Source organism: Microcaecilia unicolor, chromosome 10 (genome assembly GCF_901765095.1).
Source record: "Microcaecilia unicolor chromosome 10, aMicUni1.1, whole genome shotgun sequence".
In the NCBI taxonomy this organism is placed as follows: Eukaryota; Metazoa; Chordata; class Amphibia; order Gymnophiona; family Siphonopidae; genus Microcaecilia; species Microcaecilia unicolor.
In genome coordinates this window covers 100952011-100967753 of record NC_044040.1, presented here as the reverse complement: position 1 = coordinate 100967753, position 15743 = coordinate 100952011, and the positions used below count along the sequence as shown (strand labels likewise).

Here is a 15743-nt window from a genome sequence, read left to right as displayed (position 1 = left end):
ACAAATGAATTTACCACCATAACCATACCAAATTTTTCCCTTCCCGTCTCAAACACACTGAAAATCCTTGGAGTCACCATTGATCGAAATCTCACACTCGAAAACCACGTGAAGAATACAACTAAGAAGATGTTTCACTCCATGTGGAAACTCAAAAGAGTAAAACCTTTCTTCCCAAGGAACATTTTTCACAACCTGATACAGTCTATGGTATTAAGTCACCTGGACTATTGCAACGCACTCTACGTGGGCTGTAAAGAACAAACTATCAAGAAACTTCAAACAGCCCAGAATACCACAGCCAGACTCATATTTGGAAAAACAAAATATGAAAGTGCAAAACCCGTAAGAGAGAAACTACACTGGCTCCCATTTAAAGAACGTATCGCGTTCAAAATCTGCACAATTGTACATAAAATCATTTATGGAGATGCCCTGACCTACATGCTAGACCTGGTAGACCTGCCTCCCAGAAATGCTAAAAGATAGGCCCGCATATGTCTTAATCTACACTTCCCCAGCTGTAAAGGACTAAAATACAAACTAACACATGCAACCAGCTTTTCCTACATGAGCACACAATTGTGGAATGCACTACTAACAAACTTGAAAACAATTAACGAAATAATGAACTTTCGCAAATCTCTGAAAAACTATTTTTTCCACAAGGCCTACCACAAGAATCCATAGCTTATTATAACACTTCACCACTCTACCCTGACTCTGAATTCCTTCTTTCTATAATTGTTGGCTTAGTTCTTCTTTATTATCCTTAATCTCTAATTAACACCAATTGTATCTTTTACCCTGGAATGGCGATTCCATAACAGGTCTTTGTAAGCCACATTGAGCCTGCAAATAGGTGGGAAAATGTGGGATACAAGTGCAATAAATAAATAAATATCACCCCTGTTTCTCCTTTCCTCCAAGATATACATGTTCAGGTCAGCAAGTCTCTCCTCATACGTCTTATAACAAAAATCCCATACCATTTTTGTAGCTTTTCTTTGCACTGCATCAATTCTTTTTACATCCTTAGCAAGATACAGCCTCCAAAACTGAAAACAATACTCCAGGTCGGGCCTCACCAATGATTTATACAGTGGCATCAACACCTTCTTTCTTCTGCTGGTCACACCTCTCTCTATACTCTATACTATGCACTGGCTACCAATCAAAGAATGTATCACTTTCAAAATGTGCACGACCGTTCATAAAATTATTTACGGAGAGGCACCTGTATACATGACAGACCTTATCGACCTGCCAACCAGAAATACCACAAGATCTGCACAATCTTACCTAAACCTCCACTACCCAAGCAACAAAGGACTCAAATACAAATCCACCTATGCATCCAGCTTCTCCTACTTAAGCGCACAACTATGGAACGCACTGCCAAAAGCAGTAAAAACTACGCTAGACCACCTAAATTTCCGGAAAGCACTTAAGACAGTCCTGTTCAGAAGAGCATACCCCACCGACCCAACATAAAAATTTACCTGGACACCTGCGACACAATATAACAAAAGACCATAATGGACATTACTTGACTCTTCCTCCCCCCTCCCTCTCCAAGTTCCCCCCAATTGTACCTACCATACATGTACCTTATCTACCATAATATCACCTTATAATCATTCATACCTTATATTTGTTCAGACTGGAACCGGCAAATGCCGATAACTGTAATATGTAAGCCACATTGAGCCTGCAAAAAGGTGGGAAAATGTGGGATACAAATGTAACAAATAAAATAAATATACAGCCTAGCAACCTTCTAGCTATGGCCACCGCCTTGTCACACTGTTTCGTCGCCTTCAGATCCTTAGATACTATCACCCCAAGCTCCCTCTCCCCGTCTGTACATATCAGACTGTCACCGCCTAACACACGCGTCTCCTGTGGATTTCTACTCCCTAAGTGCATCACTTTGCATTTCTTCACATTGAATTTTAATTGCCAAGCCTTAGACCATTCTTCTAGCTTCTCAGATCCTTTTTCATGTTTTCCACTCTCTCCTGGGTGTCCACTCTGTTACAAATCTTAGTATCATCTGCAAAAAGGCAAACTTTACCTTCTAACCCTTCGGCAATGTCACTCACAAATATATTGAACAGAATCGGCCCCAGCACTGATCCCTGAGGCACTCCACTACTCACCTTTCCCTCCTCTGAACGAATTCTATTAACCACCACCCTCTGGCGTCTGTCCGTCAACCAGTTCCTAATCCAGTTCACCACGTTGGGTCCTTTCTTCAGCCTGTCAGGTTTATTCAAGAGTCTCCTGTGGGGAACCGTTTCAAAAGCTTTGCTGAAATCTAAGTAGATTACGTCTATAGCACATCCATAATTGAGTTCTCCGGTCACCCAGTCAAAGAATTCGATGAGGTTCGTTTGGCACGATTTACCTTTGGTAAAACCATGTTGTCTTGGATCTTGGAACTTATTGGCTTCCAGGAAATTCACTGTCCTTTCCTTCAGCATCGCTTCCATTCATTTTGCAATAACCGTAGCGAGGCTTACCAGCCTGTAGTTTCCAGCTTCTTCCCTATCAGCACTTTTGTGAAGAAGGACCACATCCGCTGTGCTCCACTCCCATGGAACCTCTCCCATCTCTAAGGATTTATTAAACAAACCTTTAAGAGGACCTGCCAGAACCTCTCTGAGCTCCCTCAATATCCTGGGGTGGATCCCGTCCGGTCCCATGGCTTTGTCCACCTTTAGATTTTCAAGTTGTTCATACACACTCTCTTCCGTGAACGGTGCTATATATCCACTCCATTCTCGTATGTACTTTTGCCAGTCAATTGTTGTCCTTCTCCAGGATTTTCTTCAGTGAAAGCAGAACAAAAGTATCTGTTTAGCAAATTTACTTTTTCTTCATCATTATCTACATAGCGGTTCGCAGCATCTTTCAGTCTCACAATTCCCTTTTTAGTCTTCCTCCTTTCAATAATATACCGGAAGAAATTTTTGTCACCCCTCCTTACATTTCTAGCCATTTGTTCTTGCGCTTTTGCCAGATCTATCTCTCTCTTGGCTTCTTTCAATTTCATCTGGTATTCCTCTCCGTGTTCCTCCTCTTGAGGTTTACTGTATTTCAGGAACACCAACTCTTTAGCTTTTATTTTCTCAGCCACTTGCTTGGAGAACCATATCGGTTTCCTTTTTCTCTTTTATTTACTCTCCTTACATAAAGGTTTGTGGCCATATTTATAGCTTCTTTCAGCCTGGACCACTGTCCTTCCACTTCTCGTACGTCCTCCCAGCCCATCAGCTCCTTCCTCAGGTATTCCCCCATTTTACTGAAGTCAGTATGCTTGAAATCCAGGACTTTGAGGTTTGAGTGGCCGCCCTCCACTTCAGCTGTCATATCAAACCAAACTGTTTGGTGGGCACTGCTGCCCAGGTGGGCACCCACTCGAACATTTGACACACTATCCCTATTTGTGAGCACCAGATCCAGCGTCGCTCCCTCCCTCGTGGGTTCTGTCACCATTTGTCTGAGCAGAGCACTTTGAAAAGCATCCATGATCTATCTACTTCATTCCGATTCTTAAGATGGAACCTTCCAATCTACTTCTGACAGATTGAAATCTCCCAGCAACAGCACCTCTCTCTTCTTTCCCAACTTTTGAATATCTGTGATCAGATCTTTATCTAGTTCCTCCAGTTGTGTCGGAGGTCTGTAGACAACACCCACTTGGTCAGAGGTTCTATCATCTCTTTTTAAGGTGATCCATATCGCTTCTTCCTTTTCCCAGGTCCCTGTCATTTCAGTCGTTGCGATATCATTTCTCACATACAGAGCTACTCCTCCACCTTTACGACCATCTCTATCCTTCCTAAATAGATTATAGCCTGGTATGTTTGCATCCCATTCATGGGAACCATTAAGCCACGTCTCCGTGATTGCACTAACGTCTAAGTCTGCCTCCAACATCAGGGCTTGAAGGTCGTGATCTTTATTGCTTAGACTGCAAGCATTTGTGGTCATTGCTTTCCATCTACATTTCAGTGGAATTTTTTTAGGTTTATTTAAAGGTTTTAAACTGATATTTAAATATTTAAAGGTTTTAAACTGATTTTAATGGTTTTTAATACATTTTAATTTAAATTAGTGCAGTAAAAAAATCTATATTTGCACTTTATTAAATGAGTCATTCTTTAATAAGAATCCTGTAACACCTTGTCTGTCTCTAACACACTCAGTATTTCCTAACCAGTCTCCCCTGAACACATTTATCCAAGTTTCAGAGGTGGTCTGTGTTTTTTTTTTTTGTACCACCACCTCTTTCAGAGAGTATCCAGTCTGATGTATCAGCCAGCGACAGAATTAGAGTAAAGTAAGAGTCAGATATTTTTCCCAGTAGAGTGATTGCTACATTACCTTCTCTGTATAAGGAGTAAACCTATTTTTGTATAGCCTCTAGTTTGTTTTATGAGAGGTTTGCTTTTGACAAAGCTCCCCAGTCAAACCTCCCAGTTTGTCATTGGATCTCAACGTTCTCACCCAGTTGATGAAAGTGCCTTTTCAGCCACTTCTGGGATCTGAAGTATCTGACCTGAAAGTTGTGTTTTTGGTGGCTGTCACTTCAGCTTACAGAGTCAGTGAGTTTCGGACCCTAGTAGCTGATCCACCGTACACTAACTTTCATCATAATAGATTAGTTCTTTGCACACACCCTAAGTTCCTTCCTATGGTGGTGTCAGAGTTTCATCTTAACCAGTCAATTGTTCTTCCAGTGTTTTCTCCAAAACCAATATGCCTATACTGGTGAAAGCATACTGCATACCTTAGACTACAAACGAGCCTTAGCCTTTTATCTGGAGCAAACTAAAGTCCATAGAGATTCCACCCAGCTTTTTTTTTCTTTTGACCCAAACAGAATGGGGGTAGTGTGATACCCCCCTTCTTGCTCAGGGTGACCTGGTTCCCACTCAGCAAATTAAACAGGTCTCACCAACTGCATATTTCTCAGGCAACTCTCTATTCCAGCCCCTGGGCACACTTCTTCTAGCTTAATACTTTATACTTTCATAGGTCTTCCCACTGAGCCCCCCCACACAGATACATGGACTCAGTACTAGCTCCAATACTTTGGGGACTTCTAACCCCAGGCTTTGCAGCCTGCTTCTCTCAGTACTGGGACACACAGTCCCCTCTTTGAACACACAGTTCTGGACACACAGTCCTTTCTTCTCTGGACACACAGTCCTTCCTTCTTTGGACACATAGTCCCCTCTTTGAACACACAATTCTGGACACACAGTTCCTATAAGTACTGAGGACACCCAGTCAAACACTAATGCTTTAGGGACTTCTTACCCCAGGATTTTCAGCCTGCTGATCTCCTTTGGAGACCCAGTCCTCCACAAGTCCATAAGGTTAGCCAGTATCTTTCAGGGGGATCTCTTTTTTTGCTGCCAGCTCACTTCACTTCCTTTCACCTCTCAGGTGGGGTATAAAGTGGTTAATTAGCTACCCAGGACCCAGCCCATAACCTCCTACACCTGTGGACCTCCCAGGGCTCTCCCCGGTCCTAGCAACCTCCACCTATTCTCCTAGCGCCCTCTAGTGGCCTACCTCGGATAGGACAGCCTCATACTTATCACAGTAGTCACAGGCAAATGGACAATTTCCAGCTGGCTAGCAGATTGCATTTTTTTCACTTATGCCCAGGCTGGGCTGACTTTTGAGGGTTATGTTAAGGCTCATAATGCCAGAGTCATGGTTATGTCAGTAAACCACTTGAGGTTAGTCTCCATAGAGGAGATTTTTAAGGCTGCAGCATGGTCTTCGGTCCACGTATTTACATCTTGTATCCTGTCTTGAGCAGAATACTGGATGTGACACCCGGGTTCTGTCAGACAGTCCCTTAGAATCTGTTTGGTGTCCAGAATCCAATTTCACCCTCTAGGGCCAATCTGCCCTTCACAACTAGTATGCATATAGTTTCAGGTTAATTGACTTCGAGGTCTCAACATTTTGAGTCCCTATTGTCCTAGCCTTGTTGCTTTTGGTGAGCCTGGTGGCTAGGGATTCCCACATATGAGAATACAACTGGGCCTGCTTGTCCTCGGAGAAAGTGAAGTTGCTCATCTGTAGCAGGTGTTCTCCAAGGACAACAGGCCAGGCATTCTCACATACCCTCCCACCTCCCTTAGGAGTTGAAGTTGTATTCCTTTAGCTTGTTACTTGACTGAGGGACCTGGGTGTGAAGGCACCCGTGTATGCACAGTGGGACGCTGCTAGAATTTTCTAGAAACATCTATGTGCTAGTCAGCATCCGCACCAGGCTCTCTCAAATGACGTCACCCATATGTGAGAATACCTGGCCTGTTATCCTCAAGGAACAACTGCTGCAGGTGAGTAACTTTTTGTGAGCCAGATTTGGTGACTTTCTGTCATTTTTGGAGTTATTGTGCTCATTGATAAATAATCAGACTGAGAATCCCTTTTTGAAAATTCTTTACAGCATTCCATATTTTGGAAAGTTTAAAAAGTAACAGTCTTTTATATCTGAATGCAACATACTTGATTTGAATACCTGAAGATCAGCACAGAAAAATGGCCATGGTATCACCAGCTGCACTACACTTTGTTATAATTGGGTTTAGTGTAATAGTTAAGTAGAAAATATAATTTTCTACTAACATGGAGGAGGTTATTCGTACAGAAAAAAATATATGCCAATTGAACTTTAAAGAGCTTATGTATGCTGCTGAACATTAAAAGATGTTTAAAAGCTTGTTTCTTTTGTGCTATCACAGGTTCCAGGAAGATGTGGGGTAACTGTTCGAGATAGTTTGAAGAAAGCCCTGATGATGAGAGGTCTTATTCCAGAGTGCTGTGCAGTTTACAGAATTCAAGATGGGTATGGATTGTCTGTGCTATGAAAGATTTTGAGTTTCTTTGGGGAAGAAATTTTACCCAGATATCAACCTGCCGTACCTAGTGCTAATAGTGCTAAGGAGACAAAGGAGAATGCTAAGATACTATACTGTAATCATGAATGAAACAAATCACTAATGTTTAAGGCCAAGACAGCATGGATAGACTGACAAATGTAAATATTTATATGCAGAGCTAGAGGAGAGGATGTGTACAGGGTTAAACAGGGCAAAAACAAGCATTGAATGAAATATATTGAATCCATCCTGCCAGTGAGAATAGGCTATTTTCAAACCCTAGGTTTCCTAGTTATATTGCATACAGTAGGAATTTGACTAAACCCAATGCCATCAGACAGGTTGCCCATCATGATGCCCAAGAGGGCTAAGCAGAGCAAGACTTATTTTTGGCAAATCAAAATTCGAAAGTGCATCACCTCTTCGAGCGAAGCTCCACTGGCTCCCCATCAAAGAAAGAATAAATTTCAAGATCAACACAGTAACCCACAAGATCATACACGGAGAATCCCCTGGCTACATGAGTGATTTGATCGACCTCCCTGCCAGAAATAGATCTATTTCTTCACGAACTTATCTCAACCTACACCTTCCCAATTGTAGAGGAATTAAATACAAGACCTACTACGCATCCAGTTTCTCCTTTATGGGCAGCCAGCTTTGGAATGCTGTACCCAGACCAATCCGATTAATTAACGACTACTTGCCCTTTAGAAAAATGCTGAAAGCTCATCTCTTTAAACAAGTCTATCCTAATGTCCCAACCTAATCTTACCAACCTCCACTCCCAATTCTGTTCTGAATTAAATAACGATCCCATCATTGGTTTTACTTACCCCACCTCCCCATTCCCCCTCTACTCATCCCATCCTTCTCTTCTCCCCTTTATTTTATCCCTCCTTACCCCTTACTCCCAAATTATACTATCCTATCCTGTCTACCCTCTCTTACACTAATCATACATTATGAAGATCAACTTATCATACACTATCAAGTTCAACTTATAATGTTTTGAAATTTCTATTATATGACTTTGTATTTCAAATTACTATGTAAGCCGCATTGAGCCTGCATTGTGTAGGAAAGCGCGGGGTACAAATGTAATAAATAATAATCATAATAATCAGGTGTTCAGCGATGCATGCATCTGGTAGCACTATACAAATGCTAATAATAATAATGATGGTAATTCTTAAAAGTACAAAGTTAGACTCTATTCAGTAGAGTATAGTACATACAAAACTTATCCCTTTCTAAAGTATCTCAGATTAAATAGGAATCTATCGATTCAACAGAAGATGGGGGGTTGATTTTGCAGGATCTGGTGACATGTCTAGCTGTTCTCTTTCTGCATAAGATTTTCTCTCCCTTTGCTGGAGATCTACAGTGTTTCAGCATGCATCTCCTAGATGAATTACTGGTCGTCACGTATGCTTCTTAGTCTTGCCACCTCCTTTCTTAGTTCTTATACTTCTTTCATGATGGATTCAATGTGCATACATTTATGACATGAAACCAGAATCTTGCCTCAGATCAAGCATTCAGTCTGGACAGAGGCAGAAGCTGTAATGAGAACCGCAGCTTTAGGGGCACGATGTTTCTTTGCCATACTTCCAAGTGTAGGAGCTTTTGTACCTGTGTATAAAAAGAAATGAAAAGGCCTATTAGAGTCCCAACCCTATTTTTTCCCACACCTGTTCTGTGGGATACAGGAAGCAGATAGTTTTATTGTGTGATCTAAGAACCTGTTCAGATTTCCTTTGTGGGTGTAGTTCAGTTTACTTCCTTGCCTTTCCCCACCCCAATCCCCACGCCTCCTTGCATAGCCCTGCCCAAAACCCCGCCCCTTTTGGTGACATCACAAAAAGTGGCATAGCCACACCTGTTTTCCAAGATGGCTGCGACTACTGGACATATCACGTCACTTCCTGTTTTACTCTACTTGCCATCTTGGATGGGGTCATGTAATGGGAAGTGATGTCAAAAGTACACAACACCACCCTCTATAGCTTAGGAGGACCGTGCACTACTTAAACCTTTTTTTGTCTCTGGCTTTCAGGAAAGAAAAATAGGCATTTTTTAGCCTTCAGACTATTTTAAACTCCTTTTTCTGAACAATGTTGCCAGAAGGCTTGACCCCAGACCCCTCTCCTCCTGAGCCCCAGTATCAGATGTTTTTTTTTTTTTTTTTTTCTCAGGAAAGAATACCGCTAATCCAGACACCCCTCCCTCCCTTCAGGAACAAACATCCAGCTGACGGAGCAATGTGCTGTATTGTGTAAGAGGATCTAGACCTCCTCCCCCACATCCCCTTCTCCTCTTTCAGTCCCTCCTGTGTTAAGACAGTGTAACAGCTTCCTTTTCTGTGTGAGCTCAAACAGTCTGCTGGAGACAGACGTTTTCTTTCAAAACTCTGTCTCGTGTGGCTGTTTTAAAAGGTATTGTTTAACAACACACTAAAGCACTCTGACAGGGGAACGAAGATGCTAGTTTCAGAACTCCATGGCAGAATTTCAAACAGCTGTACATACATAGCCAGCTTTTCTTTGGGAGCTATGGCACAAATCATGCAAAACACAGGAGTTCCAAGAGCAAGGAAGACTACCCCCGCAACCCCTCCCTCTCTATCCCAGGCAGGCAAGGTCATGTGAATAAAATGTATAGAAGCTTATGGGGTTTTATTGACTGGGAAAAGTTACAGATAAGCAAATTTTTTCTTTATTTAAACGAAAATAGTTAAAGAACAATGCTTTATACATTGTGTAAAAATACAAGCCCAAAATTGAGTACAATACAAAGAGGCACAATAACGAAACACATGCAAAGATGTTTTTGAGTACGTTACAGAAAATGTATGTCTATAATCGGTAGCTGTAAGGCACTGTGCTAAAACTTTGAACCAAAACCTGTTTATCATATACAACCCTTTGGATTTTTTTAAGCACATGGCTCTCTCTGAGCCATTGGGCTTTGTTGATGACCATCAGTTTTTGCTGGATGAATTTTTTTGTTCAGCTGCTGGCACCCTTGGATCATAAACCATAGCTAGCTCTTTCAGACTGCAAAAATTTATTTTCTCGTTGTTTTCACTGTTGAGTGTGATTCCTTTTACTTTCAAATGGGGGGATAACCTAAACCCGTATGTTTTGGGGCTAGCTGAGACAAACTCTGTGATTTCTCACCCTTTTTGGATCTCACTCATTAAGTCACCTAAATAATCTGCCAATGGAGGATTCCACTCACCCTCCTTGCTCACAAAAATCACTGAGTTTGTGTAGTGATAAAGACAGCATTCTTGTAGCACATCAAGATCCCTATACAACTCTAGGTGGGCGTGCACGGTTGTAAAAGAAGCTATGAAGGTGTTACTGTTACCCAGAAGCGCACAAAGTTCCTTCATGCATTTCCAGGTGATGCAAGCCATGTCATCATCTATAAGATCTCATGATGACACGGCGTATTCAGGGAAAACAGGTAAATGTACAGTTAATTGGGATCTCTCGCGATGCTTGTTGGTAGATTTCTTCTTTGACCAGTTTCCCCTCTCCCCCCCCCCCCCCCCCCAAAAAAAAATGTAAGAACTTTTGCAATTTGTCATTTTGCAGGGTTCACGCTTATCTGATCAGCGTGTAAAAGCATGCCTTCTTTCTGGAAGAAATCAGTAATTTACCTGCTTAGTTTTTCATCATCAGTATACCACTGAGGAAACCCTGATGCTTCCTGCTTTTGATGCAGATGCATGCTTATGTATTCTGCAAAGTGTGTAGATGTCTGTTCAAAATGCCAAACTTCATAGATTTCTCCTACCCTGTATCATTTAGTGATAGCCATTTTACGGTGCAACATGTTCCTATCAGGACTCTCGCCATTTTTGTGGGCGCATTTTTCCTGCGGACCCATCTCGGTGCATGTGCAATACAATGTAAACATGAGCTTACTGTGCAGCCTAACAGGTAGTATGCGGAAAGAGAGTCCATGCAGTGGCAAAATCTTTACTTTCACAAGCTCAGAATAATCAGAGGGGGGCAAAATTTTCATAGATGATTTGAGGGGGATTGATCAGATATTCTTTAGTTTTATTGACAAAAGGTTGTAGGCTGGTAAAATTATAATAGTGTGTTTTCTCACTATTATAGTACAGACAGATGGCATTCATTCTACCTCCTAAAAGGGCGTCCCGTGGAATTGAAGGTTTGGGTAGCACTCAGTGGTGTGCTGATAAATGTTTAACAACAGGCTCTCTCCCCGGTCCACTTCTGTGCCCCCCCTCGTCCACCTCTGCGCCCCTCGTCCACCTCTGCGCCCCTCCCCCAAATTGCAGAGCTGGCTATAGCCGGGGAGAGAGCCTGGGGGGGGTGGGCAATAATTCATGTTTAATGTGGGATAAAATGCCATAAATAAGTAAATAACAATAAACTTTTAATGTTGAGCACCTGATTCTCAAAGTGGACATATTCCAAACACTATAATGAAAATAAAATGATTTTTTTGTACCTTTTTTGTCTGGTGACTTTGTTTTTCTGATCATGCTGGCCCAGTATCCGATTCTGCTGCTATCTGTCCTCTTAACTCCATTTCCAGGGCTTCCTTTCCATTTATTTCTTTCCTTTCCTCCTTTCTTCTTCATTTCTGGTCCTCAGCTTCTGCCTATTTTCTTCATCCATGTGCAGTTTTTCTCCTCTCTTCCTTTTCCCTCTTCTCATCTCCTTCCTCACTCTTCCCTCCCCTCCATTCATGTCCAGCATTTCTTCTCTCTCCCTTCCCTCTCCTCCATCCATGTCCAGCAACCCTCCTCTCCCCTCCATCCACCAATGTCCAGCGACCCTCCTCGCCCGCCCTGCCCTCCATCCACCCATGTCCAGCAACCCTCTTCGCCCGCCTTGCCCTCCATCCACCCATGTCCAGCAACCCTCCTCTCCCCCTGCCATCCACCCATGTCCAGCAACCCTCATCGCCCCTGCCCTCCATTCACCCATGTCCAGCAACCCTCCCTTCCCCTGCCCTGGCTCCATCCACCCATGTCCAGCAACCCTCCCTTCCCCTGCCCTCCATCCACCCACCCATGTCCAGCAACCCTCCTCTCCCCTGCCCTGGCTCCATCCACCCATGTCCAGCAACCCTCCCTTCCCCTGCCCTCCATCCACCCACCCATGTCCAGCAACCCTCCTCTCCTCCTGCCCTCCATCCATCCACCCATGTCCAGCAACCCTCCTCTCCCCTGCCCTCCATCCACCCACCCACCCATGTCCAGCAACCCTCCTCTCCCCGCCCTCCATCCACCCATGTCCAGCAACCCTCCCTTTCCCTGCCCTCCATCCACCCACCCATGTCCAGCAACCCTCGTCTCTCCCCTGCCATCCCCCCATGTCCAGCAACCCTCGTCCCCCCCTGCCGTCCTCCCCTCCATCTGCCTTCTTCCAGCCCTCCCCGCTCCCCCGGTCGTTCATCATCCGTCTGCAGCTCTGCTCCCCGATAGCCCTGTTTCCTCCCTGCGCCGCCGCCCTGCTTTTAAAAATTTTATTTTCCTTCGAGGCGTGCCAGCGTTGAAGCGAAGACAGCAGGCTCAGCTCGGTTCCAGCCTTTGTTCCGTTCCTTCGCATCATGGCTCCGCCCTCGCCTGACATATTTCCTGTTTCTCCGAGGACAAGCAGGCTGCTTGTTCTCACTGATGGGTGACGTCCTCGGCAGCCCCTCCAATCGGAATCTTCCTAGCAAAGTCCTTTGCTAGTCCTCGCGCGCCCACGCGCACCGCGCATGCGCGGCCGTCTTCCCGCCCGAAACCGGCTCGAGCCGGCCAGTCTTCTTTCGTCCGCACTCGGTACGGCTGTGTTTTTTGTCGTGTCGAGCCCCGGAGAGTCGTCCTCGCGCGTCCGTGTTTTATTGACGTGTTTTTCTTCGGAAAAGTTTCTATATCTGTCGGGAAGTGCTCCGCAAACCCCCTTGGGTTTCATTTTCCCCTTCCCGTATTTCCAGTTTTGCCCCGGTAAGTTTTCTTTCGTCGTCGGGGTAGGCCTCTTTTCGGCCTCGGTCGAGATTTTTTCTCCCTTAAAGTTTTGGTGCTCCAAATTCGTCATTTCGGATTTTGACTTCGCCGGCGTGATTTTTCCGCCCATGACATCGAAGCCTTCCAGCGGCTTCAAGAAGTGCACCCAGTGCGCCCGGGTAATCTCGCTCACTGATAGGCACTCTTCGTGTCTTCAGTGTCTGGGGGCCGAGCACCGTCCCCAGAACTGTAGTCTGTGTTCCCTGTTACAAAGGCGGACTCAAGTAGCGAGATTGGCCCAGTGGAACGTTTTGTTCTCGGGCGCTTCGTCGGCATCGGCACCGGGGTCATCGTGTGCATCGACGTCATCAGCGTCCAGACCTTCATCCTTGGCTGCCAGTGCATCGAGTGCATCGAGGCATCGGCCCTCTGCATCGGCACCGAGACATCGGATAGCTGCATCGATGTCGGTGGTACCGGGACCTCGTCTCCTGATGTCGTCGGACGGTGGTGCATCGAGTGGAGTGCAGGTGAGGGCTGTCCTTTCCCCTGCTGGTGGCGGTGAGCCCTCGGGTGGGTCTCCTCCTACCCTGAGGGCTCCTGCGGTACAGCCCCCCCGAGATCGACCCTCTTCGGTCTCGGCCCCGAGGAAGCGACGGATGGATTCTACGTCCTCCTCGTCGGTGCCGGGAAGCTCCGGTGACATGCTTCGGAAGAAGTCGAAGAAGCATCGACACCGGTCCCCTTCCCGCGTCGGCACCGAGAGCTCTGGGTCGCCGAGGGAGTCGGCACCCAGCAGGCATCGGCACCGAGAGGACCGCTCACCCTCTGTTCAAGAGGTGTCGATGCGCTCCACTCTGGACAGCCCGGAACAGCCTCCACGCCCGGAACAGGTTCTGACGTCGACGCCTGCATCGACCTCCATGCCTTTCTCTGCAGCCGCTCTGAACGAGAGCCTCCGGGCCGTTCTCCCAGAGATTCTGGGAGAGCTGTTGCGCCCTACCCCTCCGGTACCGGCGGTGCTTGCGCCTCCGGTACCGTCGAGCATGGCGCCGGCTGGCCCATCGCCCGGGGTGAGGTCCCCGACGTCGGTACCGCGTGCGGTGCCGACTGCGGCCACCTCCCAGGAGGGCTCCCCGACTACGTCGGTGGAGGGAGCTTCGCCGATGCGGGCGAGGGAGTCTACCTCTCGACGCCCCCATCGTGGACGTGGCTCCACGGAGTCGAGCCGGGCGCGGTTGCAGACGCAGGTCCGTGAACTTGTGTCTGACACCGAGGGTGAGGCCTCGTGGGAAGAAGAAGAAGATCCCAGATATTTCTCTGACGAGGAGTCTGAGGGTCTTCCTTCTGATCCCACTCCCTCTCCTGAAAGGCAGCTTTCTCCTCCCGAGAGTCTGTCTTTTGCTTCCTTTGTCCGGGAGATGTCTACGGCCATCCCCTTCCCGGTGGTTGTGGAGGACGAGCCCAGGGCTGAAATGTTTGAGCTCCTGGACTATCCTTCTCCACCTAAGGAAGCGTCCACTGTTCCCTTGCACCATGTCCTGAAAAAGACATTGCTTGCGAACTGGACCAAGCCATTAAGTAATCCCCACATTCCCAAGAAGATCGAGTCCCAGTACCGGATCCATGGGGACCCAGAGCTGATGCGCACTCAGTTGCCTCATGACTCTGGAGTTGTGGATTTGGCCCTAAAGAAGGCTAAGAGTTCTAGGGAGCATGCTTCGGCGCCCCCGGGCAAAGACCCTAGAACCTTAGACTCCTTTGGGAGGAAGGCCTACCATTGTTCTATGCTCGTGGCCAAGATCCAGTCTTACCAGCTCTACACGAGCATACACATGCGGAACAATGTGCGGCAGTTGGCGGGCTTGGTTGATGCTCTTCCCCCTGAGCAAGCCAAGCCTTTTCAGGAGGTGGTCAGGCAGCTGAAGGCGTGCAGAAAATTCCTGGCCAGAGGAGTTTATGACACTTTTGATGTTGCGTCCAGGGCCGCTGCTCAAGGTGTGGTGATGCGCAGGCTCTCATGGCTGCGTGCCGCCGACCTGGAGAATAGACTCCAGCAGCGGATTGCGGACTCGCCTTGCCGTGCGGACAACATTTTTGGGGAAAAAGTCGAGCAGGTGGTAGAGTCTCTCCACCAGCGGGACACCGCATTCGACAAGTTCTCCCGCCGGCAGCCTTCAGCAACTACCTCTACAGGTAGAAGATTTTTCGGGGGAAGGAAGACTGGTCCCTATGCTTCTGGTAAGCGTAGGTACAATCCTCCTTCCCGACAGCCTGCGGCCCAGGCTAAGCCCCAGCGCGCTCGCTCTCGTCAGCAGCGTGCGCCTCAGCAAGGCCCCGCGGCTCCCCAGCAAAAGCAAGGGGCGAGCTTTTGACTGGCTCCAGCAGAGCATAGCCGACATCCCAGTGTCAGTGCCGGGCGACCTGCCGGTCGGGGGGAGGTTGATAGCTTTTCACCAAAGGTGGCCTCTCATAACCTCCGATCAGTGGGTTCTGCAAATAGTCCGGCAAGGATACACCCTCAATTTGGCCTCAAAACCTCCAAATTGTCCACCGGGAGCTCAGTCTTACAGCTTCCAGCACAAGCAGGTACTTGCAGAGGAACTCTCCGCCCTTCTCAGCGCCAATGCGGTCGAGCCCGTGCCATCCGGGCAGGAAGGGCTGGGATTCTATTCCAGGTACTTCCTTGTGGAAAAGAAAACAGGGGGGATGCGTCCCATCCTAGACCTAAGGGCCCTGAACAGCTATCTCGTAAAAGAAAAGTTCAGGATGCTTTCCCTGGGCACCCTCCTCCCCATGATTCAGCAAAACGATTGGCTATGCTCTCTGGACTTGAAGGATGCCTA

General features: G+C 46.6%; 1 protein-coding gene across 1 annotated transcript in view; it reads left to right on the top strand.

Annotated features, from left to right (window-relative positions):
• The window catches only part of BRAF (B-Raf proto-oncogene, serine/threonine kinase), a 1688602-nt gene that overhangs the window by 115655 nt on the left and 1557204 nt on the right, over positions 1–15743 (top strand). The window contains exon 3 of the mRNA XM_030216338.1: positions 6777–6880. Within this exon, the coding sequence (XP_030072198.1) occupies positions 6777–6880 (104 nt within the window). The remainder of the gene's footprint in view (positions 1–6776; positions 6881–15743) is intronic.